This window comes from Enoplosus armatus, chromosome 13 (genome assembly GCF_043641665.1).
Source record: "Enoplosus armatus isolate fEnoArm2 chromosome 13, fEnoArm2.hap1, whole genome shotgun sequence".
NCBI lineage: Eukaryota > Metazoa > Chordata > Actinopteri > Centrarchiformes > Enoplosidae > Enoplosus > Enoplosus armatus.
In genome coordinates, this window is record NC_092192.1 from 13,679,896 (window position 1) to 13,707,818 (window position 27,923).

Here is a 27,923-nt window from a genome sequence, read left to right on the forward strand (position 1 = left end):
TGCTACTTTCTACTCTTGAATGGGAGCACCGGTACTGTATAATTTCCACCTGGAGATCAATAAAGTATTTCTGATTGTGATTCTGATTCTAAAGAAACTTTTAAACCATCATGCAGCCACTGTTATAGTGCCTTCCACCCCTTTCTCATTCACCAAGCCCTGGCATTGCACCATCCAATGAAAATGACTGACTTTTTATCATCAACAAATTGTGTGCTGCATAATTGTATGAATTATACATTAAAATGAATGCAAGGATGCCGGGCTGTCATTTGGACAGGTCTGCATCACTGCAAAGTGCAGTTAAAGCAGTTAATACTTGTGATTTTTTTTGGTATCTAATTTTGTATCACTGGGTGTTTCTGCTTGTGTGCTGGGCAACCTTGTGGTCACTCATTTTCTTCCTTAAAATGGGACTCCCTTGTTTGTGAGTTGCTTCCTGTTTGTTTAGCGTCGTTACGTTACCATGGTGACGTGCCTTGCCTCAGTCGCTTTGAGTAATTTGTGGTAGGATATATAGCTAGTTAGCAAACATGAATGCGTTAGTTGGTTGAAATTACCGCTGTGACCAGAGTAATGGAGTTGCCGGCTTCATATTACGGGAAACTTGATAAAAGAAACCCAGTTATTTCAGCCTTTGAACGAGACGTTAACTCATTCATAACATTGATGAGACGAGTCGCCTCTTCGACCAGCCAAGACAACGTCTCTCATGCTAAAGGGTGAGCGTCAGCTAACGCTAATTAAAGTTAGCTGGCTAGCTTAATGCTGTTTATTGAAAGGATGTAGCTAAATATTTTTATGAAACTAAACTTTGTAGACAGCGAAACACGTAGCGGCTCCAATGACAGCTGTGACAGTTACTTATAAGCAATTTATTTATGTTGGGGCGTTTATTAGTCCTGGCAAACAGACAGGACAGGCTTCACTTTCGACTGCAGGTGTGTAACTAGATACATTTAAAATTGGGGCCCCACCTTTCCATCACAGCAAGGACCAACTCAGGAGTGTGTTAGTGATTAGAAACCATTAGGGGCACCCATTCTTCTGAATTATCAGAATCAGAATCAGAATCAGAAACTGTTTATTGCCAAGTAACATACATTACAAGGAATTTGCTGTGGTCTGAAGGTGCTATTGTTTTGATAACAAATAAGTAGAATATAAAAGCTAAAATAACAATAAGAATAAAAATAAAAATAAGATAAGATAAATAACAACAGTGCAGTGACCAGAATAAAGTAAAGTGTCCAGATAAAGTGTCCAGTAGGGGGTGGGTGCGTTAATGTAACGCAGTGGGGACAGGGGTGATGTACGTTAATATAACGTATAGCTTGTGGTAGTGTTCGGGGGGGTGTCAGTGAGAGTTTGTCAGGTTGACTGTAGAGGGGAAGAAACTGTTTTTGTGGCGGGAGGTTTTGGTCCTGATGGACCGCAGCCTCCTGCCAGAGGGGAGGGGGTCGAACAGATGGTGTCCGGGGTGGGAGGGGTCAGCAGCGATCTTCCTGGCTCTCCTCAGGGTCCTGGAGGAGTACAGGTCCTGAAGAGATGGGAGGTTGCAGCCGATCACCCTCTCTGCAGAGCGGATGATACGCTGCAGTCTGCGTCTGTCCTTGGTGGAGGCAGCAGCGTACCAGACGGTGATGGAGGAGGTGAGGATGGACTCTATGATGGCAGTGTAGAAGTGAACCAGCATTTTTTGTGGCAGGTTAAACTTCCTCAGCTGCCTCAGGAAGTACATCCTCTGTTGGGCTTTCTTGATGAGGGAGCTGATGTTCAGCTCCCACCGGAGGTCCTGGCTGATGATGGAGCCCAGGAAACGGAAGGACTCCACAGTGTCCACTGGAGAGTCACACAGGGTGATGGGGGCGGGTGGGGCTGCGCTCTTCCTAAAGTCAACAACCATCTCCACTGTCTTTGAAGCGTTAAGCTCCAGGTTGTTGCTGTTGCACCAGGTCACCAGGTGGTCAATCTCCCACCTGTAGGCAGACTCATCCTCTCCAGAGATGAGTCCGATGAGGGTGGTGTCGTCCGCGAACTTCAGGAGCTTGACGGACTGGTGACTGGAGGTGCAGCTGTTGGTGTACAGGGAGAAGAGTAGTGGAGAAAGAACGCAGCCTTGAGGGGAGCCGGTGCTGATCGTCCGCGAGTCTGAGACGTGTTTCCCCAGCTTCACGTGCTGCTTCCTGTCAGACAGGAAATCTGTGATCCACCTGCAGGTGGGGTCAGGCACGTTGAGCTGGGAGAGCTTGTCCTGAAGAAGAGCCGGGACGATGGTGTTGAAGGCAGAGCTGAAGTCCACAAACAGGATCCTGGCATAGGATCCTGCGGAGTCCAGGTGCTGGAGGATGAAGTGTAGAGCCAGGTTGACGGCGTCGTCTACAGACCTGTTGGCTCTGTAGGCGAACTGCAGGGGGTCCAGCAGAGAGTCTGTGATGGATTTGAGGTGGGACAGGACCAGGCGTTCAAATGATTTCATGACCACAGAGGTCAGGGCGACGGGTCTGTAGTCATTTAATCCTGTGGGCCCTGGTTTTTTGGGGACGGGGATGGTGGTGGAGGCCTTGAAGCAGGCTGGCACGTGGCATGTCTCCAGTGAGGTGTTGAAGATGTCCGTGAACACCAATCAGACTGATGATATTATCAGTCGAGTTGATTTCTAAGAGTGCTTGCTGTCTGATAGTTAGAGTGCCATATATGCAACAGGTGCTCCAACTTTGGAATAGATGTTATATTACATGCTTTGTGAATTAACCATATGTTAGTGTCCTCTTGCCAGCCAGGTTACATTATGAAGTTTGATTTTCATTTTGAAGGATTCAAATTTTGGTGGAGATATGGAAAAAGTACAAACATCGATTGCCTTCGAAGTTGTACCAGGAGCGTATGCTGCAGATTGCAGATTTTCTCTTCAGTATAAAGGTAATTCACCGTATTATACCGTGCTAATATTTGGTTTCCACAGCTGCTTTTCCAACTGTATTTCATCAAAAACTAATTCAATCCTTGCTTCATGATTTTATCATTCATTATAATCAACACTAGTCAGTGTTCGTTGCTGTGTATTGTATGTTTACTAGAATGTTAGCCAGTCAAATGATGCCAAATGCTTCAGTTTCATAATTCACGGTAATTTATGCCATAATGTAATAAGCACAAGATAAATTGTTGTATTGGTTGTTACAATTTGCCTGGTTTATTCAACCCCTTGTCTAACACTCCTTGCCTCTTTGCTCTCCTCAGAATTCATCTGTGGATTACTGTTGTGGCACCTGTGTGATAGCCCCATAATTAGCCAATTTATTTTTTTACTCCTACAAACCTGACTGCACAACACACATTCACAGATGCCATTCCTTCTTTCTCCCTTCCCCTCGTCATCTGTAGTTGTACCAGCTGGCTCTTTGGCAGGGTTACAGTCTCCACCTCCTGCAGTTCAACTCAGTGAAAATAATTGACATCACAGATGTGGACCACTTCATGGCCTGCTACTTCCCTGAAGGTTTTGATGCAGACCAGGATATCTTTGCCATGAAGGTACACTGTATTATGTGAGCTTGTGTGCAATGTGTGTGTGATATGTTTGACTGGTCCCAGTCCAACTGAAGTGAAACACATGCTATGCTTGTTTTACTGTTTACTTTACTGTTATATTACTAATACGTTTTGTCATGTGGAGAAAGGTCATTTTGAGATGTTTGTACCTGAACCCTGATATACAGTATGTCTTCAGTATATATATACATATACAGTATATATTATAGTGTGTGTGTGTGTGTGTGTGTGTGTGTGTGTGTGTGTGTGTGTGTGTGTAGATCCGTGCAATGCAGGGATGTGCCCTGTGCATATTTGAGCAGGAGAAAAGGCACAGAATCCTCACCCAGAAGGGACTATGTAAACTGCTGCATGTGCTGAACTTCATCAGGATCATGATGCAGGCCTTTCAGCCCCACGAGCATCTGTCCTGGCAAATATATAATGGTATATTAGTATATATATAATTTTTGTCCAGTATTTGTCTAACATAAAAAGTTAGGAGGAACGTGTTGAGAGCCAATGTGATTTCACATAGTCAAAGTAATAGGTTAACCTCCTCTAAGTAATGATAATACATCCGTTGCTTAAAGTAAAGTGAGAAATTATACGATTCTGCTGTATTTGATATTAAATTGTAGAACTACCATCCTACTGTATGTTTCCATTTTTGTTTCTTATCTTTTCCAGGTTCATTACACATCTACACCATCTGCCGTTACCTGATGACCATGAATTGTAGCACACAGGTACTTGGAAATAGATGAACAACTTCTTGTTGCAACTGTTACAGGCTATTAATCTTCCAAAGAGCTTTATCAAAAGATTGTTTTTGCAATGTCTGATACACTTTAAATGGAAAGGTGAAATGGACGAAGTGTTGTGTATCACACTGGAACTCATAATGTTGTTGTAAAGATTTTTATAATGAGGTACTGGCAGATCTGCAAAACCATAATTTTTCAGACTGGTTAATGTGGTTTGTGCTAATTGTGACTAAAAAACTATTCGAGGTGTGGTTTTGAGGTGGTGTGAGTGGTACTTTTATGAATGATGTGATATAACCAGATATTTGTGTGATTTATAATGTAGATATAATTGCGTGTGCCATGATCCTGTCTTTATACCACCATTTATGCTCCCGTCCAGGCACTGGAGCACCTTCTGTGGGCAAGCATCAGTTTAGAGCTCTCCATCCCTCTGATGACTGCTAACTATCTGCCATGGATTGTCACACTCTACTGTGCTGTCTGCCACTGTTACTATGACAACCAGGCTGCGGTGCAGGCGGAGGTGAAAGACACACGTCATCTGCATCCAGAAACATACAAACACACAATCATCGGGATGTCAACAGACTATTCACAGGCTGATCTGATAAGTTATAAACACCAACTGTCACCTGTTGTTGATCTGTCTGCAGATTACCTAGGACTATGTAATACAATTCTGCTTTCATGTTTGTATATATGCTATATCAAGATATTACTCAACATGTTAAATCATTTCATTCCTCATGCTTAGCATCCAGTGTGTTAAAATAAATACTGGTGACATGTTTATGATGTATAGCCATTTTGAAAGTTTGTATGAATTTTAATCCACGTATTGAAGTCACACAGAAAAGGTTCTTAAACTGAATCTCCAGATTATTCTGAAAGTCCTATTCCCCATTTGTGGCGCTGTTTGTGTGTCTTCAAATGCTTTCAGGAATTTGCCAGGAGAGCCCTTGGAAAAGTCAATGAGCTGGCAAAGATGGAGGAGCAGAGTGACGTTTCTACCACCAGAGAGACTCAGAGAGCTTACAAAGAAGCATCTATCAAGGCAGAGGACTCCTCTCCTCTAATATATTCTTAATACTGTTACAGTGATGAAATGTTATATTGTAGAGATCATTCACACACCTCAGCAACACAATCAGCAGGGAAAAACATCAAAAGGATACAAGGAACATACAGTAGATACCAATATAAAACCATGACCAATTTACATATCGAATCTGTAAAAGTGTCATTTGAAGTCAAAACTACACTACCCTGGTATGAGAATAGCCACCACTGGTAATGCAGACACATACAGATTGTTGGCCAAGTTAACGGTATATTATTTTTCCTTCACAGCAAGTCTTCTTTTCTTTTGTTTGTTTCTTTTGCAGCTGGCTGCCATGATGTTCAAGCGGGCAGTGTTTGAGGCCAGAAGGAGACCCAAACCCATGTTCAGAATAAAAACCAAAAGCACCCTGAAGGACATTACACCCAATGTAATAACATCCACTTTACTTCTGCATCATCATATTCAGTGTTAAATATCATCTTTAAGTGTAATGTCACTTTAAAGAGAATACTCATACATACAAACACTTCCTAACTCCTATTAAATTGGTAAATAAACAGTTTTATGATTGTTAAATTGCATTGCTGCTGTTTGCTGTGTATAACTGTACACTCTCTATTACTGTCTTCTTCATTTTATATATTTTTCGGGGATTTTGTTTAATTAATTTAAATGTTACAACTTCGTTTATTCTTGTAATTGCTATTTTTTCCCCATCACCCAAAGAGGTCTCTCCAAGAGATCTCTATTTTAATTGCATATCAGTATTTAATGTTTGCTTACGTTGTCAACTAATTTTGTGAGTTAATGTTGTTCTTGTAACACTAAATTGTATGCCTGTCTGTATCTTCGGTAGGCGCCATGGCCTCGTACTACAACAGAGCGCATGCTATTGGGCCTGTTTGACAGCAGCGCAGCGCAGTTCTTGTGCATCTTGGAAGCACTTTGGGACAGCACCAGAAGCCCACTGCAGACAAGGATGCCAGATGAACCAGAGCTGCAGGAGGTGATCCTGGAACTGCTGTCTGCTGGCATCAGTATATTATCTGGTTAGTAAAACAAACACATAACACAGAAAAACACTCTGCAGTGATTACAGTATGTGCACAATTAAGAGAAAACATACAGGTGCTGCAAATGCTTGAGAATGCTTGAAATGTAATGGGGTATTTTGGGTAAGGAATGCTCACTTTATGTATTGAGTAATGTTCTTGTATGTTCCTTTGTGTGAAGGAGTCACAGCTACTAGTGAGCCTCTTGGTGCACTGACACCAACATCCACTCTAATGGATTTAGCCATTGCAGGTTAGTCACTGTTTTCTTTGTCCTTTTTTCTCACATCATCATCAATATGTACAACACTTTATTGTGAGATGCAAGGTGTTTGTTTTGTGCTGTGGTCTGGAAATCAATGTGAAGTAACGTGATGTGTTGTGTTGCTAGGAGAAAACAAAGTGCCCATCATGTCTGTGGTGAGGTTCATTAAGCTGTTGTTTCAGTACAAGCAGCCAGATGCGTTCACTGAACTTTCCAGAGAGATGCTGCAGGTTTTGTCTGTGAGTAGCACACAAGCGTCTACCGCAGTTCTCATTGTTCAGTTCAATGTGTGCTGTGCCTCTGAATTCTTGTCTCTTTGTGTCTCTCTGCGTCAGGGTGAGGGAGGCCAGTCATTCAGGAGGGCAGAGCTGGAGCTTGCTTTACTTGACAGTTTCAACCATCTGCTGTCTTCCCAGAGGAGCCGTCCTAGAGAGAACATGACTGATGGTAGCAATAGTGAAATTGTGCCACATGTGGACCGATTTAGATCTTAAGACCTCTAAACCTTTATGTAGATAAATTGATTAATATATACTGGGTTTTGTCCACAATGGGTTCTCGTAAGCCATTTATTGCTGCTGACTTCATTGATCCTTGAACAGCCTTCTGGCTTCTTTTCCTTGATTCCTTGAGGTTGCCTTCAAACAGAAAATACTTAAAATACAACAAAATTATGGGGACCACTGGGTATTATTTCACTGTGTTGCCAAGCTGCTTTCAAATTTCTGAGTATCTTAACCAAGTTACTTTATGTCAGTTTTTTTTTTCATGTTCATAACTTGGATGATAAGCGTTGATTGGATACTACAATATAACCAATAATATCTTATTATAAGTAATAATATGCCTCAGTTACGTGATTACAAAATGTCTAACACTGATTTCAGTTATCTCTGAATTATAATGTGGTTGTGTTGTTTGATGTTTCCAACAGAAAGACACAAGACTTCATTTTCAATGAGTGATGAGTTCATTGGCCTGTTAAACACCCTGCACAAGTCTGTTTGTGGCTCTGCTCCTGTAAGTTTCCATGTTGTGTGTGTGTGTGTTTGTGTTGGGTTGATCTGCCAAAGATTAGGGTTCAGATTAAAGTTAAAGGTAGAGTTCAGGAGAGGATTTTTTTGTATCTATATAATGTACTGTATGTGTGTGTTTGTGTAGGAGGTGCAGCCAGATGGGGACCTGGTTTTGGATGTTGTGTTATTTCTGTGGGGTAAAATGAAGGTGGTGATGCGGTGGGATAAGCTGCAAAACTTACAGTTTACACACTACCTTGAGAAGGTAGATAATTACGACAAGGTATGTATTTAAAAAGATAATTATTACTGAAACTGTTGACTTTTTGAGAGTGATAGGTGCACATTATTGTAAAATATAAAACTGCTACTTTTATCCTCCGCAGTGAGGGTGGAGTTTAGGTCAGAGTGAACTGTAACATTAATTTGAACAGGATAAAACACATTCATGACCTTATATTTAGTTAAACGTTTCACAGTATGTTTAATGTAGACGTCCTACTTCTGTTCATGTGTGTGGTATTAATTGTGAACATGTTTGCAGTGGCTGTGGTGTCTGTCTATGCTGTGTGAGGTGGCCTTTGCCTGTGATCTGGTAACTGTTGACTGCATAATGACAACAGAGATGATCCACACATTGGCCATACTGCTAGAGAGTGCAGCTGAACGCAGTCATCAAACGCAATGTCCAGGTGAAGAATTAGGTTCTACCATTTGCACTGTTTCAGTCTATAGGACAGCTGAAATCATGTATCTTCTGCACTTGATATAGTGCTGTTTTATAGAATCTCACTCTGGGATTTAATATTGGGTAAACTCCCACAGTCTCACATATACACACACACACACATACACACGTTATGTTTTCCAAACCATAGCTGTGACAGTATTATTCTCATGTGTTATGTCTAGCAGCTCGTGAAGCAGATAGTGATAGTGTGAAGCCAAGCTCTCTCTCTCTTCTTGAGGTATGTGAATGGATTGAATGTCTATGCATAGCATCAAATGATAGTTCTGCATATTCTAAATTATATGCATGTGGTGTATTTCACATATTGTGCCAATTCGCAGTATTCTGTCTCAGGTTTTTCAAAAATATTGCAAACAAAAATGCATTATGCAATGTGTGTGTTTGTGTGTGCTTGCAGAGTTCAAGTACAGAGCTGCTTCAGAAGGTGTGTGAGGTGGTGGAGAGGGGACTTGAAGCTCTGGCCAAGGGTGTAGCCACACTGCTGCCCCAGGATTGCTCAGCAAACACTTACACTGCCTTCATGCAGGTAGGCAGTTTACCTGTCCAACACTTGTGTAAAAGAGGTTGGTAAAAGTTCAGTCTGACATTTATTTATTCTATACCATTCCAGTCCAGGTGTTGCCTTAAGTTAGGATCTCAACACTGTATTGAAAGATGGGAACTGAAATCAGTGTAGATTGAGGGGGGTGAGTGTTCCTAAAACCCGTTTTCCTCTTGTTCTGACAGAAATTTAGTCCACTCCCTCCATCGACTCCCTCCCTATTTTCTCTGACATCATTAGAAGGGGGAAATGAAGAAGATGAATTAAGTAAGAAGGAAAAAGAAGAAGTGGAAACGAAAGCAGAATCAGATATTAAAGGCTCTCAACACACTCAGTCCTCCCGTGTCTCCCTGCTGGCCACCGACCTACATCTGGAGCTAGACATCATCCACCACAGGGCTTCCCTCAAGTTACTGCAGCTAAATGCAGGTCAGACTCACTGTCACACTGACAAATTTACTCATTTACTCATTAGCTTATTGCCTGCATTGAGTCTGTTGTCAATTTTATGTTTAACAGAAGTTGAAATCTCTGACAATAAATCAGCGTAAATGAGAGAGAATATGGATTTAAAAAGCATATGTCTGCCAATAAAACATGCCTAATTGTAGATACAAATTATGGGTCTAAATATGGTGGATCATCCTGAGACTTTGTCGGTTGTGTTTAGTCGCGGAGTCTGAACTGTTGAATCGGATCAAGAAGAACAAGGTGTCCAAAGCTCTTTTCCTGATCCAGAAAGCCTTGCTGGTGTATAACAACATGGACCCAAATAACAGCAACAAAATCAAGAGTCTGCTAGAGGTTACACATGCATAAACATTCACACTTTCTTAGAGACAGTCATGACTATACATGTAATGTAAAAAATTTGATATATCTCATGCCACCTGCTGATATATTTCCACTTGCACCACAGTAATGTTTACATTTATCTGCAAATGTGTACATGTATATTTGTGTGAAAAGAGATGCAAAATATGCTTACTTTTAAGTAAAATATGATTTAATGATGATTAAAGATATTGTATATTATACCTACACAAAGCCAATACTCTGTTATTAAGTAAGTTACTACTTACTTTCGGCCTCAATGGCACATTTCATTTCTGTACTGACTGTGAAGTGAAAGGACTCAGATGTAGCCACTTACTGATGACCGATGATTGAGTTGAGCTTCCATGATAACGCAATAAATATTCAACTGGTTTGTCCGTGTGCTCCTGCCAGGAGGCCTCCACCCTGATCGAGAAAGCAGGAGTGGAGGAGAGAAAACTGTATATCTCCACCATCCCTAAGACTCCAGCTGAAAATAAAGACAAAGGAATGAAGGAGGAAGAAGAAAACCCTCCACCTCCTCCCATCCTTCTCTCACGCACTGACCACTCCTTAACCTTTGCCCCAGCACCTTATAACTTGGAGGGACATGTGAGATTTGCTTTTAATTATGTCATTAATTTACTAATCTAACCAGTAGCAAATAATCCAACTAAACGTTTCATCTTTCTCTTTCTACTTTTGTTTCTTTCCAGGTGTGTTGGTACCAACTCTGCGGCCGTGCCGCTGAGGGCATTAACCTGAAAGTCCGCCTTGGAGACTGCAGCCTTCCAGGAACTGGAAATATGGTAGAATTGATCTCCTTCACAGAGGAGTGTCAAGTCTAGTAGGACACATTTTTGTCATCTTGTAAGCCCTGATGTGTGGTCACGATATTAGGTCTGACTTTGTATGTTTAAAGGTACCAGCAGTATCTGGTGAGTGTGTGCTGAGGGTGGAGGGGCTGGAGCCCAACCAGAAGTATGTGTTTGCTGTTGCAGCCTACGACAGCCAGGGCAAGCTACTGGGCAACACCATAGGGGGGACAACATTCCCACTGCTGGCATCCATGCTGGTACCACTGCTTACCACGTGGGCTCACTTGGCACAGGTACACTACACACTAGTGAAAACAAGTAACAAGTAGACGCTTGCTACAGGTTTGTCACCACACCACACTCATCACTTGCTGGTCCACGGGATTTTCCTGGTGCCAACACATATGTTCAGATTGCCTTATTTGGATGTAGGTTAAAATGTAGAGCCTGTGGGCATTAGAAGGATTAGCACTGACTCACACAGCTGTTGGTCATTCCTGGGATTTTGGCCCACAGAGCTAGAGAAAAAGCAAGATTATGGTTGTAGCTTTTTTGAATCGTTCCTCAGGTGGCATTTCAAACAGAGCAGTATGTCGTAGCAAAGAGAGCCTGCAGGGAACTGTGGAGCCACTATACCTACCAGGACCCTGGGTCCCACAGCACACAGGATAGACTTGCTACTACAGGGTGAGGAGGGAAACACATCCACAGAGTTCAAGTCAAAGTGTTTGTATTTCTTTGCATTTGCTAATCTCCTTTTACGCTATCCCCATTCACCATGCTGAAGGCTGCGTGTCCAGACCCTGCAACTCTCCTCTCCTCACCTGTGTCAGTTGTTCCTTACTTCCATCTTCATTGAGACAGAGATCAACATTCAACAGGGATCGCTTTACTGTGACTCATTCACTGACAATGGACTGTTTATCTGGGAACAGGTAAAAATATATGAGAAGTAAGGCCAAGATGTTTGTTAGATAGTTATCATTGTTAGCAGCATTACAGTGTGATAGTATTGATGTGTACAAAGGTAATATATTTTAAATTAACATGAACATAAATAAATGATATGTGCACATGTGTGTCTGCAGGAATCCAGACTGGCAGAGTGTGAGCGAATGCTGGTGGCCGTGGACCTAGCGATGTGGTTGAATGATGGTAGTGCTGCCGTGCAAGCTGTAGTCACCTGTTATGGCCTCTTGGCGCCTCTAATCTTCCATCAGGTCACTTGTAACCCTGTGGTACAGGTAGGCAAAACCTCATCCATACAAGTCTTAATATTCTGTCCTATAAGGGCCAACTTTACTCTATTAACAATTTAACATAATACAAAGTGTAGAACTATGTGTGTTTATGCCTCTGTCTGTGTTCTGATGTTCAGGTGCTAAAGAAATGCTTGATGGTTTTGGAGGAGAATTCAGGTCTTCTCAAACAAAAATGGACTGGAAACACCTCAGAGTCATTGATGCACATGATAGCCTGCATCACCTACTACCTGTCGAAGGTGTGTTTGCATGTGCATATGTGCAGTTTATACTGTTTATGTGCAAAGTTTCAGCAGTCTTGAAAACATTTTGTGTGTGACCTGCATGTTAAAAATGGTCATTAACTCTGTGAAAGTTACTTTTTCAAGATATTTAGCGCTGTCACATTTAAAAACAGGTATAATTCAATCAACATGACACTCACCCTGTATTAAATCAGTCTCCTCTGCATAAATCACTTCAATACATTTTACTATCATCTTTTACATACATCTTTTATGTATAGTAGGAAACATATATATATTTTGTAGTGATTGTTATTAAGTGTACCGGCCCTTTGATTCACCTTTTTACATATTTAATATTTAGCAGACACACTCATCCACAGTGGCACAATTCCCATACATCCCAAATGATAACCAACCAGGAGGCTTATTATTATAATACTTTCTCATCCTCCATTGTTCCTGACCAGGCATTACGTGTGCTCAGGGAGCATCAGATGGCTTCTGTGGTGATGGACTGTGGTTGCAGGCTGCTCCAAGAGCTCTATGATGCCCAGCTGCAGATCAGCAGACTTGCCAATGAAGCTGTAGGTGTAAGGAACAGTGGAACGTTTAGATTTATTTCATGATTTATCCTCACTCTTAAAATTAGTTTGGATCATGAAATGAATATGATTCACAATATATTTTCAGATTTTTACAAAAGACTGCTATATTTATTGTGATGTTTAGGTAATTTTAAATACACACCAACTGAAGAATATCCATTGTTCTACCTTTTCTGTGTTTCTCTGTGTGGATGTGTGCGTGTGTGTGTAGTCTAAGACAAATCATGCTGCAATCAAGGCTGAAATAAAGATACGTCTTCAGATGAAGGCACTGCATTGGATGAACACAAAAAGAATTACATCTGAAGCAGCTCTCAACGCAGACAATGGTAACACACAGAAACACACACACACACACGCCGGTGTCCTTGCTTTTTTAAAGATGCAAGTATGTTGAAGGTTATGTGTATAGCAAGGAGTTTACAGTGCCTGTCTTTTTATTAGGAACTAAAGCCATGTTTGTTGAAAATATTCCAGGACAGCTTTTATTTCAACATTTTGGCAGCAAAATGATACACTCCTGACGAAAGTTGAGAGTAAAGAAAGAAACACAGTAGTATTAATGAATATGTACTGTAGCATGTACATTGTCTTTTATGATATACTTTTGAGTCTATTGTTAAATAATAAATACTTTCAAACCTTATTCACCAAAATAACACATCTCTTTCGGAAATTTTTTCGAAAGTTTTTTTTGTAAAAGTATTTTTGTTTGAGTCTCTCAGCTGTTTTGTGAACAATAATTACGATGATGTTGCAGTTACGCATAGATCAAAATAGTATTTTTTTTCCTGAGCTCCACATTGAATACAACTGTCTTTTTTTCTGTAGAGACTTCACGCCCACTGACTGGCTGTGAGGATCCCACCATATTGTATGATCTGATCTCCAACAGCACATTAGAGGATGCCCATCAAGATGGTAAGTGGCACACACTCACATACCTTTTTTAAATGAATAATTAGTCTTGTTCATTCACACCTGTGTTTTTGTGTGTTCGTTCTTGATAGTGATGAAGCTCAGACGCAAGGCATACTTTATTGAGTTTGCGGCCCTACTTCTCCAGAGAACCATGGAAGAAGGCCAACCAGACCTTGTGTTAAAGTGGGGGCAAAGCATATTTGAATTTCTTTCCAGGTGTGCTTTTATTATACTATATACCTCTTTGCTGATTTAATTTAGTTTTTTTGATTTAAGATTTCAGCTTTAAATTCATAATCACTGTGTCATTCATAGTCAAATGAATATTGTTATAGTCAAAATGTCAAACAGTGCATTACTGTCCACTTACTTATGGATCATACTGCGACATATTATAGACAGTAGCTGTTTTGCCTACGCTGATAAAGACTTTGAATGGTTTTCTCTTTGTTAGGCGTGACGAGGTGATGGGACTGTCCACAAAACGTTTGGAGGGAAACAGTCAGACTAAACGAAGAAGTAGTGCTCAGGTTCCGAAAGGAAATGAACCACCCCAGGTAGAAATACTAATATGTAACCGATCAACCGATTAAAAGTGCTTCACATGAGCACACACAGAGAACCAATCTTACTATGTGGAACAAAGTGTTCTGGTGTCAGATATTGTAAGGTAACCCCAACCTACTGTGTAGCCACTTTGCCTTAATCCTTGTTGATTGCCCTTGATTTGTATATTTATGTATATTGTAGACATCACAGCTATCTTGAGTACAGCACATTAGGTATGTACCCTTACCCCAACCCACAGTTCATAAGGAATTTGAACTTGATATAAAACATGTAAAAAACTTAAAAGAAAATAGATGTAGTAGTATAATGTAGTATTTAATAATAAATTAATTCGATTTTGCAGAAAGAAATATTATTGCAGTGGTTTGTTGCATTGTGTTGATATAAAATACAAATATAGATACCTTGTGCTGCTTTTTGAAACAGAATAAGAACACCCCTTCTCACGATGATAGAAGAAAGAAACTGAAGCAGAAAATGCCACACAGCATGAGAACTAGCAGGTACATTTTCTGTGTGTTGGGGATGTCAGTGTTTGTGTGTGTTTGAATGTAATTATATGTGTGGGTTCTCATAACCACATGTGCATTGGACTTCTACCTATGTGTGTGTAGGGATATGCAAGCTGTGGAGAACCTGCTAACCATGATGTCGTCTGTGGTGCAACGCCACAAGAAGCAGCTTCAGCTGAGGAACATGTGCTGTGATGAGAGAGCGTGGAAGTCTCACCTCAACTACAGTGTGGCTCAAGCCCATTTAGCACTGATTTACAAGGACCTGGACCAGCCGCATGGAGGAGCCCTGCACCACAGGTTCACTCACAAGATACTAGCTACTATTGATCGGTTACATCAGTTACATCAACAGGCATAAGGGGTTGCTACTATTACATGTCAGCACTAAGAGACATACTGTTGCTGATTTGCCCTGAGCAGGATTGCATCGTGTTTGGGAGACATTTAATGTTGCTTTTGATATCTGAAGTCAGATGTTGTAGACTTTGTAGTCATTATTGCTATTAGTGTTAAAAATATAAATGATTCTACATATACTGTATATTCATGAGTGTATACCTATAGTATAATGTACTGCATGTGTGTTTGTTTCAGGTACAGCCAGTTAAATCCCCGGTGTTTCTCTCTGGCCTACTCTGGCGTCCTGGTCCGGAGGAGCTCACAGCGACAGCAGTCTTCTAAAAATGAGGTTGTCTCAGAGAGAGACTCCTCTCACTCCGGTTTGAGGGGTTATGTGGCTGCAAACAAAGACAGGAGCAAAAAGGAGGGTGAGGAAAATGCCACACTTAAAAATGAAAAAATTAGTAGAAAAACAATCACCTGGTCTGTGTTTCATCACTCGTCTCAACCTTTTCTTCCAGGAGTCAGAGTTGATGACTCTGGAGAGGAGAGTTGTGAGGAGGGAGAGGGCTCCTCTCAAACTGTGGAACAGCAGATTGAGATGCACAGACGCAGTGCTGCCTTGCTGCTGGACTCACTTAACAAAGCTGCTTTACATCTCCGAAGGGCCATGGTACTTAAAGCACATACATGGACACACACTCACACACAAGTGCAGAAATGCTGACATTATATGTGACCATACAGTGTAAATCCAGGCTTTGTTAATTTCGTATGAAAACCACAAATCTTTTTCACAGTGTGAATATGCTGTTGTTCAGTCACATACTGTACAATGTGTTCTGTATGTGCTATTGATTTTACTTTCATAGTGTATTATAATGTTTTTTATGTTGTTATATGTTATATTTTCCAGGTGTTGGCCCATCGTGGCAGCCACTGGACCACTCTGCAGTATGTGTGTCAGACTGTGTGGGACCAAAGTTGCAGAATCACTGTCCTAGTACAGAGAGCTACTCACCTTGAGCCCCCCTCCCCCATCACAGCAGACCAGCTGAATGCCACCTTCACCCCGCTACTGGTGCTGGCTACTGACCTAATCATGGATATGCTGAACAGACTAGAGGTATGTGTCAGAAACAGCTATATTCACACAGGTAGCTGCATGTTTAAAAAACTCATACGCATAATTATTCCTTTCTAATGAATTATAAAAAACAAAACCTCTAGACTGCAAAGTGTATCACAGCATATAGACTGCCAATGATGGCTGTGGTCACAGTCTGCATCTTGTCAAAAACACATTTACAGCTTCAAAGGGAAGATGACACGGTCCTGTTTGTGACTTTCATCTTTATCTTTCATCTTCATCTTCTTTGTCCCTACTAGCTGTGGAGTTTGTATGAAAGTGAACTGACTGAGGAGGAACTAGAGTCCAATCTCCACTTCTCAGCCCCACTGGATGACAGCACCCAGGTGGACCTGCGTTGGGTCCGCACCTTGGTGTTGCACACTCTGGAGCGTCTCCATGACAGTGGCAAATGGGAAAGCCTGGCCCACTTTGCCTTAGTTTTCAACTCATACACACGGTGAATGTGATACATTTTCTAATAATAATATACACTAATCATATGAGAAACATTCAATAAACATATCAAGTGGATTTTCGTACAAAGCACTTTTTTGATGACTTAAAATTGACATATTTTTTCTTATTAACCTGTCAGGAATCCATTTAGTAAATGTAGATCAAAGAGTCACCCAGAGCACTCTCTCAGAGTACATGCCCATGGTTTTGTGTGTGTTTAAGTGTGTGTGCCTGCATCTGTATGTCTATCCCAGGGAACGTTATGCCTTGATCATAACTCCTCTACTAATCCATGCTCAGAGGAGGCTGCTTGAAAGGATCAGTTCTTTTGGAGGACCTGCAGTCCCACAACCACACCATGTCAAGACACAGAAGGCCACTGGCAAGGAGGTAGCACATACCGACACACAGAAACATGTTGAAGCATTGTATGATACTATAGTCAAAATAGTAAGACAGAAAACAGAAAACCAAGCCAATAAAACTCTGTTAAACAAATACTGATGGGTATTTGATTATCTTGCAAGATAAAAGAAATACCAAAATTATGTGTATGTATGTATATATGTGGTGCTTTCTTTTCTATATTTCAGGTAACTTACAGGAGCTATGCAGGCTCCCAGCTGCTCAGTGGATGGACCCCTCACCCTGCGCAGCAACTGCCCCTTCGTAAAAAATCGGCACTCACAAACTCCACTCCTCGAGATGCCATTGATCTTAAAGGTTTGAACAGCCAGCCTCATGTCATGTCATGTCAAAATATATATTTTTTTAAATAATAACATGGGAATGGTGGAACGATGAGATTTTATCGTATGAATTGTGCAAAACCAAAATGTTGCATGGAGCAGAAAGTACAAAGATCAAACATATTAGGCAGGTTGTGTTTGCATGTATAATGTTTTCATGCATATATGTTTTGTGTGTAAGGTGCAGAGATACAGCACTCCATGTCCCTTGTGTGCGTTCCTCTGGGTGTAGAAGACACACTGAGCTGTTACCGTCAAGCTCTTGAGAGAAGACCACATTGTCTTCAGGTCTTCCAGCATTGTCACTCATTGCTGTGGCTGCTTCTGGCATACACACAGCCCTGTGAGTCCTGATTGAGTGGGCACACACACACACACACACACACACACACACACACACACTCGACAACTGATTGAAACTCTCACTGTTTGCACTGCTTGTGTCTCTCTCCAGGTTTTGCGGCACAGTTGCAACGCGGTCAGAGCAGAAGTCTCAGCCATTGTGCAAGCCTGGTTGATTTCAGTCCCATAGTTATGCCCTATCCAAACATCCAACCTTGCGACCTGACAGAGGAGGACTACAGTACTCCAAATGCTCTCTACAGCCTCCCTGTCAGCCCTGACCACTTGCCAACTGTCACTGCTGCATACTCCGCCTCCATAAGTAAGAGCACAAAATACTTACAACTTACAAAATACCCCAAAAGACCCAATAGCACACTTTGCATAAACAAGGCAAGTATTGTAACAGTTGTCAATAGGTGGGACAATGAGTTAGATGTGTTATAGAGAGTACAAGCAGACTAAATGACAAACTTAATAGCATGAATTATCTGGATGAAGTATATGTCAGGCTGTCAGGGTCATAAATGTCTTACTTTCCTTCCTATCTCCATCCAACTTTTCTTCAGAGTATCTCCACGCCAACAGTCATGACTCCCTCAAAGTTCTGGCACTTCATGAAATGGGAAATCTACAGTTCTACAATGGAAACACACGGTTAGCATCTGTGTATGCTGCATGTGTATGTGTGTGTGTGTGTAGGTGTGTTGAAGCAAGCCTACAGCCGTTTATTGTATGCATTTACCTGAAATTATACAACAAACACCTGTACGTTTTTTAATTTTTTCCCCTTACATTCTTTTAATAATTTCATTCCTGTCTGTGTTTTATTTCCAGGGCAGTACACTCGTACTGGAGTAAAGCTGTAGATTGTGCCTTAAAGAGCTCAGGCGCTGTAGAGAAATGGGATGGCGTGTCCTTTGGGGGTGGCTCCCTGCAAAAAACCCTGAAACAGGCTGGCATTTGGGGATGTCTACAGGCTGCTGGGCTCACTGCTAAGATTGCACAGTAGGTTTCAGTGAGGTCTATTATTGATTTGATGTGCTTTCTTTGTGTGCGTTGCAAGCAAATGCCTTCACAACCCTACCTGCTCCTGAGGGATGTGTTTTGATCAACAGGTATATCTTAACTTCTGATATCACCCAGCGGACCAAGTGCTGCCTCCTGTCTGCTCACCTCTTTAAGGTAATGCTTCCAGGGAGTGTTAATCTATCTTCTCACAAACATGGTTTATACTGATTGTACTACTGAGGAAATGATGACAGGAGAGGTTTTTGCTTTCGTGCCTGTATACTGTAAGTTTTATTGTGTCTGGTTGTGTGAATTCATTCTGACATGCTTGTGTGTATGTGTGTGTGTGTGTGTCCCACTTCCCTAGTGTGTGCTGTGTTGCTCCCTGGCTCAGCCCCAGGCCGACCTCCAGTACGCCTATCATAGCATCGGAGATGAACTTCTCCCTGGAGTCGACCTTTTCTCGGAACCCCACAGGGTTCACCTCGGCACCACTGTAACCAGCCTTAACTTCATCTGCCACTGGCTTTTCTCCACAGGCTACTACATCACGGTACACTCATAAACACTGTCTGCCTGTCCTCATTTTGAACTGCAATGCTCAAGACAAATAATTGACTTAGTGTTAAGTCGTGTTTGTAATTTCAGCTACTGCCCATACTGGCCCTTTACCTACATTTTGTGGGGACTGTGTGCAGAGATTTGCAACGCACCATTGAGGGCAAAATACTTAAGGTCAGCATTTGTGATGTCTTCTATACGTACCTGTAAATGTTTTTCCTCCCCTGGTTCTGGAGGGATTTTTAGTGTGGGTTGGTGTTTTCTGCAGGTACGTGCCCTTACTGAACTGTGTCTGTTCACTGAAGCTGTAAAGGAGACAATTCAGCTCACACAAGGAGCAGGAGTCCTTCTGCCTTATGGACACTACATCGCCAAAGACAATGTATGAACACACATATGAACATATGTTGAAATACACTATGTAGCATCTAGTCAAACGTTTGACCTTGTGTTTATTATACTGCAAATCTGAATATTCCATGAAATATGTGAACACATGGGTTGTTTGCCTGCCACCCTCTTGGAGGGATCTGTGTACCTGTTACTTACGATCTAATTTAAACATTAGCGGGAGGCAGTCTGCCTGTAATTTAATCGTTTTTCTGGAAGACTGTTGTGTCGGCCTCTGTACAGTATTGAAAGCATTGTTATGTTGTTTGTTTATACTTGCCATGAGTGGAATAGATATTATAAATTGTGCTTATTGTGCAGCCTGTGAAGACGTTCTACGGCAACAAATCTCTCCTGGATAACGCTGAGGTACTTTCTATATAGGATTTCATTAGATTTCTGAAGAAGAGCTGAGGGAATTTCATCAGTGTTATTCTTTCAGATTTTCTAATTAACATGTGAAACTAAAGCTTACATTGTTTTTGTTGGTCACATAAATCATCCAAAATCAGACCAACCATACTGCCACAGTTTGTATGGCGCAGGTGCCGTGCCATTCAGCCTTCCCGACACATTTGAAAACATCAGTCCAGATCAGCCAAATACACTCATGAATGGACTGACACAAATATACACACACAAATACTTGAACACCCTTCCAGCAATAGGCAAAAAATTGTATTGACCTGTTCTCTGTCTCTGTGCTGCTGTTTCAGCTATGGATTTGACAAATTAACAAATACTTATTCAATTCAACCTTTATTTAAGATTCTCTGCGAAATCATTGAGGGTGACCCTCATTTACAATGATGTGGAGATTACACCATGGAGAATACAAATATACAAAATCAACAAACAAAATCAGTTAAAACAGTTACAGGCAGGTAATGGACAGTCATTAAGTACATTCTTAAAGTGTCTAAGAGGTGTAAGGGTATTCAGTTTTAGGTCACAGTGCAAGTGATTCCATGATTCTGCTGCACTAATACAAGCAGTCCTACCAAGATCAGTCCTGGCCCGAGGTACCTGAAAAACCAGCCAGTCACCGGAGCGAGTTAAAAAATATTCTTACTAAATTGTTTTTTTTGTGTGAATGTAATCTCTGTGTATGTGGTGCTTGTGGTTAGGTCTTGGAAGAACTTGTGAACTGTGACTTTGCCCCAGAGGTCCGCACGCAGTATGGATCAACATTGTGCCTCCGATTCAACCTTGCTCGTATTCAACTAGTCCTGGCACTCAGTAATACCGTACATGGTCCTCCTGTGCCAGGTCTGTAAGCAAGAGCACTTAATTCTCTCTGTTATTGACATCTTTCATTGGAGTGTATTGAACCGAATAAGTTTAATTTGTGCAAGAACATTATGATTGAAGACATGCTATTCAACTGACATACGTTTAGTTTACATAGGAACATGCCCTTTTTGTGTTTTCTAATTCTCCATATATCCAGCATTCAAAAAAATAATAACATGCCTTTAATTTGAAAAATAGAACCAATTTATCTTCAAGATTGGATATTTAGTGGGTCAAATAGTTAAAGGTCATTGTACAGTTTGTGGATAGGAGTAACCACCTGTAGTCTCATAGGGCTAAAGATTATGTCACTGCATCAGATGATGCATCTGCATATACACTGGCCTGTAAGACTAACCATATTCCATTATATTCAGCATTTTTGTAACGCTGTATTTGTTCATTAAAGCGTTCACATTCACTTTAAATACAATTAATTGGATTTAATTCGAAAGGAGTCACTCAGCTTTTTATGCACAAAGTGGGAATGTCTTTCAGATTCTGTTGAAGGAGAAGCTTGTGCCAGCATAACAAGTTGTTCGGTAAACTCAAAACACCACGAACAGGACAGACTGGACACTGAGGGCTCCTGTCTAAAGACAGAAGAGCCAAAAGTGCTGACTCTTGATACTGAGAAGGAGAAGTTCACTCCAGAAAGGATTAAGGTGAGACTTCTTGTGGATTTTTCACCTAACCATAAATATGGAGCAACTTTTTTTCTGACATGTTTGTGTCAACTTGCCCATATCTGTCATCTCCGCCATTGTAGTTCCTTTTGCTAGAAGGAGCGTCCTCCTTGTTGAACTCGCAGCAGCTCACATCTCAGTCCTGTAGCGAAATAGAGAACCTGGAACTGGCAATAGAGTCCAATCTTCTAAAGGCCAACCTGTACCTCCAGCAAGGGCATGCTGCATTTAGGTATGGTGGCCTTATGCATGTGTACTGTGTGTGAATTTACATTCTTATGTTTGTATATCCTGACTATCCTAACCATTTTGACGTCCTCCTTCAGCTCTGAAATGACAGTTTCATCCTTGGTGCTGCTGCAGACGTCTCCTGTAATCATAAGAGGATCCATGCCAGGCTCTCAGAAACCTACGTCTGAGCTCTCAAACGCCAAGACTGACAGTGAACAGGTAGCATGTTTATATAAATTAGTTGCAGGATCAAAGAAGTTGATTTTTGAACAAAACTTGCATGTCGTAAATATTACACAACATTACAACCAACAGAACCACTTGCAATGAAACTGCAGACAACAACATGAAAGTGACAAAAGTGAGTGTGTTAGCAGAGTAATTCCAAGTACACACAATGAAACTAAAGTAATTCCAGTAATGCAATACAAAACTACACATATTCAGCCTATATACCACTATACAATACATACTTGGATAGGATAGTTACAGATATAGAAATACAACAGTGCTAGTCAACCCTGTCTTCTGCAGTTCTCATCCGCTTCGCACCTTATGTCCTCTCTTGCGATACACCTGGGAATCTTTTTGCATGCCTGATCCATCCCATGGCAAACGTCTGCAATTACGTCCAGACATCCAGCAGCCATTGCGTTCAAAAAGGACATCTGATCGTGCGGCTGGTGGTGATAAATTTTCCATCTCCATTAGAAAAATAATTCCTCTATGATTATGGGGTTGAGAATTGGAGAGTAAGGTGGAAGGAAAAGTGACACCATCCTGGGGTGGGCTGTAAACCACTATGTGACTGGAAGAGAACAGTGAAACGCCACATCATCCCATACAATGTAAACATGCAAAAGGGAGTGTAAATACACAGAGTTTCGGTGGTGGTTGAGTTTGAGAGAGAAAACAGTTAATGAAGTTTGACAGATGTGGTCATTAAATGCATTTTGTGTCAAAGTAATGAAAAGTGATCCACAGTAGGCCACATTGACTTTTGTGAAGAAAAAGTGAACTCAGTAGTTCGTCAATGTGTGTTACCTATTGTAAAACAAACTAAACTATGCCACACTGGGGCAGTAGAATGGTGATTGATTGTACATGGTGTATGTGTGTGTATGTGTTTCTGTGTCTTATAACCTGTCTGTAGGGTTGCAGTGTGTCAAACCCCCTGCATGGAGACTGCCCCAGAGCGGTTGAGGCCAGTGAGAGAATTGGAGTTTCTCTGTGGCTGCGTTGCCGCCTGGCTCTGGTCCGCAGCCTGGCTGCACACATCTCTGGCACTGCTGCCCTTTTCCCAGGTCCGGTTGTGTGTTGTGCTGCTCTTAATTTTTTTTCTGAGAGGTGTATTGTAGGCTCAAACAGTTTGACTAATATTACAAGGATTACAAACAAATTAGTAATCTTCCCTCCTATGCAAAGTAGTACCATGTGTACACTTGAAAAACACATGGAGGACTACTTAACCTTGTTCCTTTACATTGTTTCACATAACAAAGCTTGTAGTCTTCATTAGCTGCATTTAGGTTAGTGACAGAATGATGAATATTGGATAATGAATCTGTGTGTGTGTGTGTGTGTGTGTGTGTGTGTGTGTGTGTGTGTGTGTGCACGCACATCAACGTGTGTGTGGGTGGATTGTATTTTCAAGGTAAGAACATTAATGAGGAGGCAGCTTGGGTGTTACAGGAGAGTCTTGCTGAATGTGTGCTATGGGGAGACGTCGATATTCAAGCCCTATTGATGGTCGAAGGTGCAGAATTGGAAGCGCAGAGGGGCAGGACTGATGGCAGCGTGGCAATGCTGCAGGTACCATCACACAGACACCATTTTCCACTTTTTATTTTACAAACAATTTAGCATATTTTACAAAAGAAAGAGAGGGAGAAAGCCTGAGAACCAAGTGAGTTAAACAATTCTACTGAATTTGTGTCCATACTGTCCGTTGACCAGATATGACAGCGTCTGTGGTGTTTGCAGTGAAGGTTACCTGTTTCTCCCATTTTCTGGGGAAGATCTAACCCTTATTCCTCTGAAGAAATGTCAGTTTTTCATTCACATATATACATCCCTTACACGGCACCTTGTGTGGTGCATTCAGATGTAAATATGCTTTGATACACAGTACATAGAGACGGAATAGAAGAAGTACAGCTTACCAATGCTGCCGTGACCCGGAGTTGCTGTGGCCACAACGCAGAGTACTAACCACTACACAATAAATGCAATTAAATACCATTCTTTCAGTGTTTTTTAATGATCACCCTGTGTCAAAGTGTTGGAGTCCCTTAAAACAATACCATAAAGGAAGTACAGCTTACCACTGCTGCCGTGACCCGGATTCGAACCGGGATTGCTGCGGCCACAACGCAGAGTACTAACCACTATACGATCACGGCCACTTGGTGTACAGACTGCCTCCTTGTTGTGATAGGATATTCTGAGCTCTGAATATCAACTACTTTTTTTTATCCCATTTTGTATGTCCTTCAGGGACAAATTTTGCTTTTCAAAGAAGGATGATTAGCAAGTAACACTAAAAACAGCACGGGTCTCAGGATTGCTCTGAATGCCTTAAAGCGAAGGGCTCAGAAACCTCTTCATATATGTTAACAGGCCATTTTTCCATTATTAGGCTCCATTGAGATGTAAATGTACCTTGATGGACAGCACATAGAGATGGGACATAGGAATGGAGGAACAAATGATTTACAATCTAAAGGTCTGAGCGAGCTAGCCAGGAGTCGAACCTAGAATCTTCTGATCCGTAGTCAGACGCGTTATCCATTGCACCACTAGCCCTGCACACAGAGCCCTGAGGCAACAAGGGTTCATCGTTCTGTACTTTGTAGACAAGTGTGGAGAAGGCTAGTCCAATGACTGATCCAACGACTGGTCCAGTTGCAAAATATGGGGCCTCACGCAGGATTGAGTTACCCAGTTTTAAAGTTTTAAAAAATGAAGCAGAGGCTGGATTCCCGTAAAACAATACCATAAATGAAGTACAGTTTAGCACTGCTGCCGTGACCCGGATTCGAACCGGGGTTGCTGCGGCCACAACACAGAGTACTAACCACTATACGATCACGGCCGCTTGGCGTACTGACTGCCTCCTTGTTGTCATAGGATATTCTGAGCTCTGAATATCATTTTGTGTGTCCTTCAGGGACAAGTTTTGCTTTTCAAAGAAGGATGATTAGCAAGTAACACTAAAAACCACTGGCCTCATGATTGCTGTGGGTGACCATCAACTTTTCTGATATCCAATAGTGGTTGGAAAAGCAATGAATTGAAGTAATCACAGTGCTGCTTTGTGCTGTTTGTGTATGCATGTGAGTAGGAAGCCGTGAGCTTGCTGTCAGGACGGACATGCATGCCACCAGGGTCCACTGTGACTCTGGCACGGGCCACATTGCTTCTGGGCGACCTGAGAGGTGTACAGAGCACCACACTTCTACAACTGACACAGAAACTACTGAAAAAGCAGGTACACAAACACACAAACATATGCATACACACTCAGATATATACATACTTGTACCAACATTTAGTGCTTTTTCTCCGTTTCTTTCAGCTTTGTGTTTTTGGTCAGAGCGTGGTGTTGGATGATGGAAAAATAGGTTTCTCTCCTCCCGGACCCAGCAACATTTACCTCCCTTACCTCAAAATACTGGCTCAGACCACCCTGCGAATTGGTAAATAATGAACTTGACACTTTTTATTTTTTTTAACTTCTTGCCATTATTGTGGGAACAAGACAAAGAGTCTACAGCTACTGTAGCAGCTCTGTGAGGCTGTACTTACACTATCATTAGCAGGCTAACATGTTCACAATGATAATGTTAACATGTTTACACGTCTAGCAAGTAATATTTGCCATATTCACCATCTGAGTTTAGCATGTTAGTATGCTAACCTTTGCTAAGGGTGATGTCCAACTAATGATTATTGTCATTATCAAATAATCTGACGATTATTTTCTTGTTTACGTGATTAATCGTTTGGCCTGTAAAATGTCAGAATGTCAAATTGCTTGTTTTGTTTTTTCCAAAACCAAATGTACAAAGATTTCCTGTTTTATTTACTGTCATAGAAGACTAAGAAAACCAGCACATATCCACGTTTGAGAAGCTGGAAGTTTTGGAAATTTTCTGCCATTTTACTTGTGACTTTGATTTTAATGACTTAAATGACGAATCAATTATCAGAATTGTTGCTGATGAACTTTCTGTCAATTGCTTGTTCGATTAATTAACTAATTGTTTCAGCTCTACTCTTTTGTCAGGAAAGCAGCTTCTCAGCTATAAATGATTTGCAGTGCATACATGCAAACTCATCCAGTTCAGTTCAGTTACATTACTCTATCTTGCATTGTTTCCACAGGTCACATCCTCAGCGCCATGGAAATGCCAGCCTCTGTCTGGTCATCACAGTCCATTTCCAGGCAGTGTTCGCACCAGTCCAGTCAGATTGAGGGAGACTCTCAAGCACCAATTTCATCTCTGAGCAACCCAAGCACTTCTAGTCCTACAAGCCCCCCATGCTCAGCCAAATAGCCAGAATAGAACGACACCCATTATGTGTTGCGCTTAGCACTCCTAGTCCGGTGCCTATTGAGAAACATAGAGTTCCTGGGGTGCTTGTTTTGTTAAAGAGAGCAACACATTGCGTAATAAACTTAGTAATTAAGAACTGAAGTATTGTATTTGTTAATAGGATATTGCAATGGCTTTTCATAATAAATGCAATTAATTCAAATAATACCTGGACCTGGAATCTCTGGTTACAGTTTGATATGATGAACATTGTTAATGTAAAGAATTCATATGTTTTGTTTGTTACCTGTAAGTTGTCATTGTCTAGAATTGAAAATGATGATGTTGATTCTGTATATATGTTTGTATTCTTAATCCTACAATCTCACAATATGTTTACCTGCAAATTGGCATTAAATGAATGAGAAAATTCTTTAGATACCTGTATACTTTTGGGTCAGATAAAATTAATTATCTTCAACATAAAATACATTCGAACTACGTGACAATCTGTTAAAGAAAACAATGCTCTCTTGAATGAAGAAGCAAACAAGTAGAACACATGATTGAGATTCTAGTCAATTCTAGGTACCTGGTGTTATCTTGTCAGGAGGAAATCTGAACATCTATTGTGTTAGAAACTACAGGATATGAGCTACACCATATAATGCTAGTGGTAAGTACGCAGGTAAGTGAAGCACTAATGGTGTTAATGTTAAAGATCAAATGGTCAATTTAAAATGAAACTGATTTTGTGGACAGGACACTGACAATGTACAGTGAAGCCCAGGCAAGTGGTCAGGTTCAGAAATGTTAGCACCTTAATGCCATTTAAAATCTTACTAATCCTTTCATAATCCAATCTTTGTGGGTAGTTTTAAATGACACTTCATGATACACCTTCATATTTTCCCAGTGACTTCATCCCATTCTTGTGTTTATAGTCTGGCTTTCACTAATGTGTATAGGCGTCACTGATGAAAACATTACAAAATGGGGTTTAGCTGCCATCTAGGGTCAAATCTTGTATTGAAAGATCTGTGAAACAAATGTTTGGTTAATTTTGGTGGTGGGGCTATATTTTTGTTCACATAATCATTACAGATTGTAGCCAAAGCCCGTAATGCTTCCTTTTTAATTATAAAAAACGAGATAGCTAAGGTTAGTTATAATAAATTCTGAATGGTGGCTTTTCACTTATACATATATGCAACCTTCATAAAATAGGCTTGTTTATTGCTGACATTATTTTTGGCAAAAAGAAGCTGATCTGAACTTTTATAGAATGAATTCAGGAAGTGTTCGTCAAATGCAGTTTTATTCTGAAACCAGCAGCCGGAAGTCAAGTATGTCAGTGTGATTCGGTGACTTGACACCGGTCTCCCAACCAGAGTAACGGTAGCCGTTTCCTCCGATCCATCAATTGTCTCGGTTTGTTGACGTTTGCTGGAGTACAGCAGTAGCTAGTA

At 41.1% G+C, this 27,923-nt stretch overlaps 1 protein-coding gene and 3 non-coding genes across 4 annotated transcripts; 1 reads left to right on the forward strand and 3 right to left on the reverse strand.

The window, feature by feature from the left end:
- Nucleotides 1–576: 576 nt before the first annotated feature.
- Nucleotides 577–26,475, forward strand: cfap54 (cilia and flagella associated protein 54). Its single transcript, XM_070917663.1, is given in 57 exon segments — nt 577–722; nt 2,817–2,922; nt 3,388–3,537; nt 3,816–3,981; nt 4,225–4,283; nt 4,684–4,827; nt 5,245–5,358; nt 5,690–5,794; nt 6,224–6,416; nt 6,601–6,672; nt 6,811–6,923; nt 7,020–7,131; nt 7,619–7,704; nt 7,846–7,983; nt 8,245–8,392; nt 8,613–8,668; nt 8,849–8,977; nt 9,178–9,421; nt 9,663–9,796; nt 10,223–10,420; nt 10,525–10,617; nt 10,731–10,919; nt 11,195–11,313; nt 11,414–11,561; nt 11,715–11,870; nt 12,005–12,127; nt 12,583–12,699; nt 12,932–13,049; nt 13,552–13,641; nt 13,731–13,857; nt 14,096–14,198; nt 14,638–14,714; nt 14,826–15,023; nt 15,321–15,493; nt 15,587–15,738; nt 15,982–16,191; nt 16,455–16,654; nt 16,908–17,043; nt 17,247–17,376; nt 17,584–17,745; nt 17,857–18,066; nt 18,314–18,401; nt 18,582–18,752; nt 18,863–18,929; nt 19,123–19,308; nt 19,404–19,490; nt 19,585–19,698; nt 20,001–20,075; nt 20,834–20,975; nt 21,498–21,664; nt 21,769–21,917; nt 22,012–22,135; nt 23,070–23,220; nt 23,571–23,728; nt 25,260–25,406; nt 25,494–25,614; nt 26,303–26,475. Coding segments are annotated over 57 exon segments (7,764 nt in total).
- On the reverse strand, nt 24,247–24,318 carry trnah-gug (transfer RNA histidin (anticodon GUG)). The gene has a single exon. It is a non-coding gene; the product is annotated as a tRNA-His (tRNA).
- On the reverse strand, nt 24,649–24,721 carry trnar-acg (transfer RNA arginine (anticodon ACG)). The gene has a single exon. It is a non-coding gene; the product is annotated as a tRNA-Arg (tRNA).
- On the reverse strand, nt 24,939–25,010 carry trnah-gug (transfer RNA histidin (anticodon GUG)). Its single transcript has one exon. It is a non-coding gene; the product is annotated as a tRNA-His (tRNA).
- Nucleotides 26,476–27,923: the final 1,448 nt, after the last annotated feature.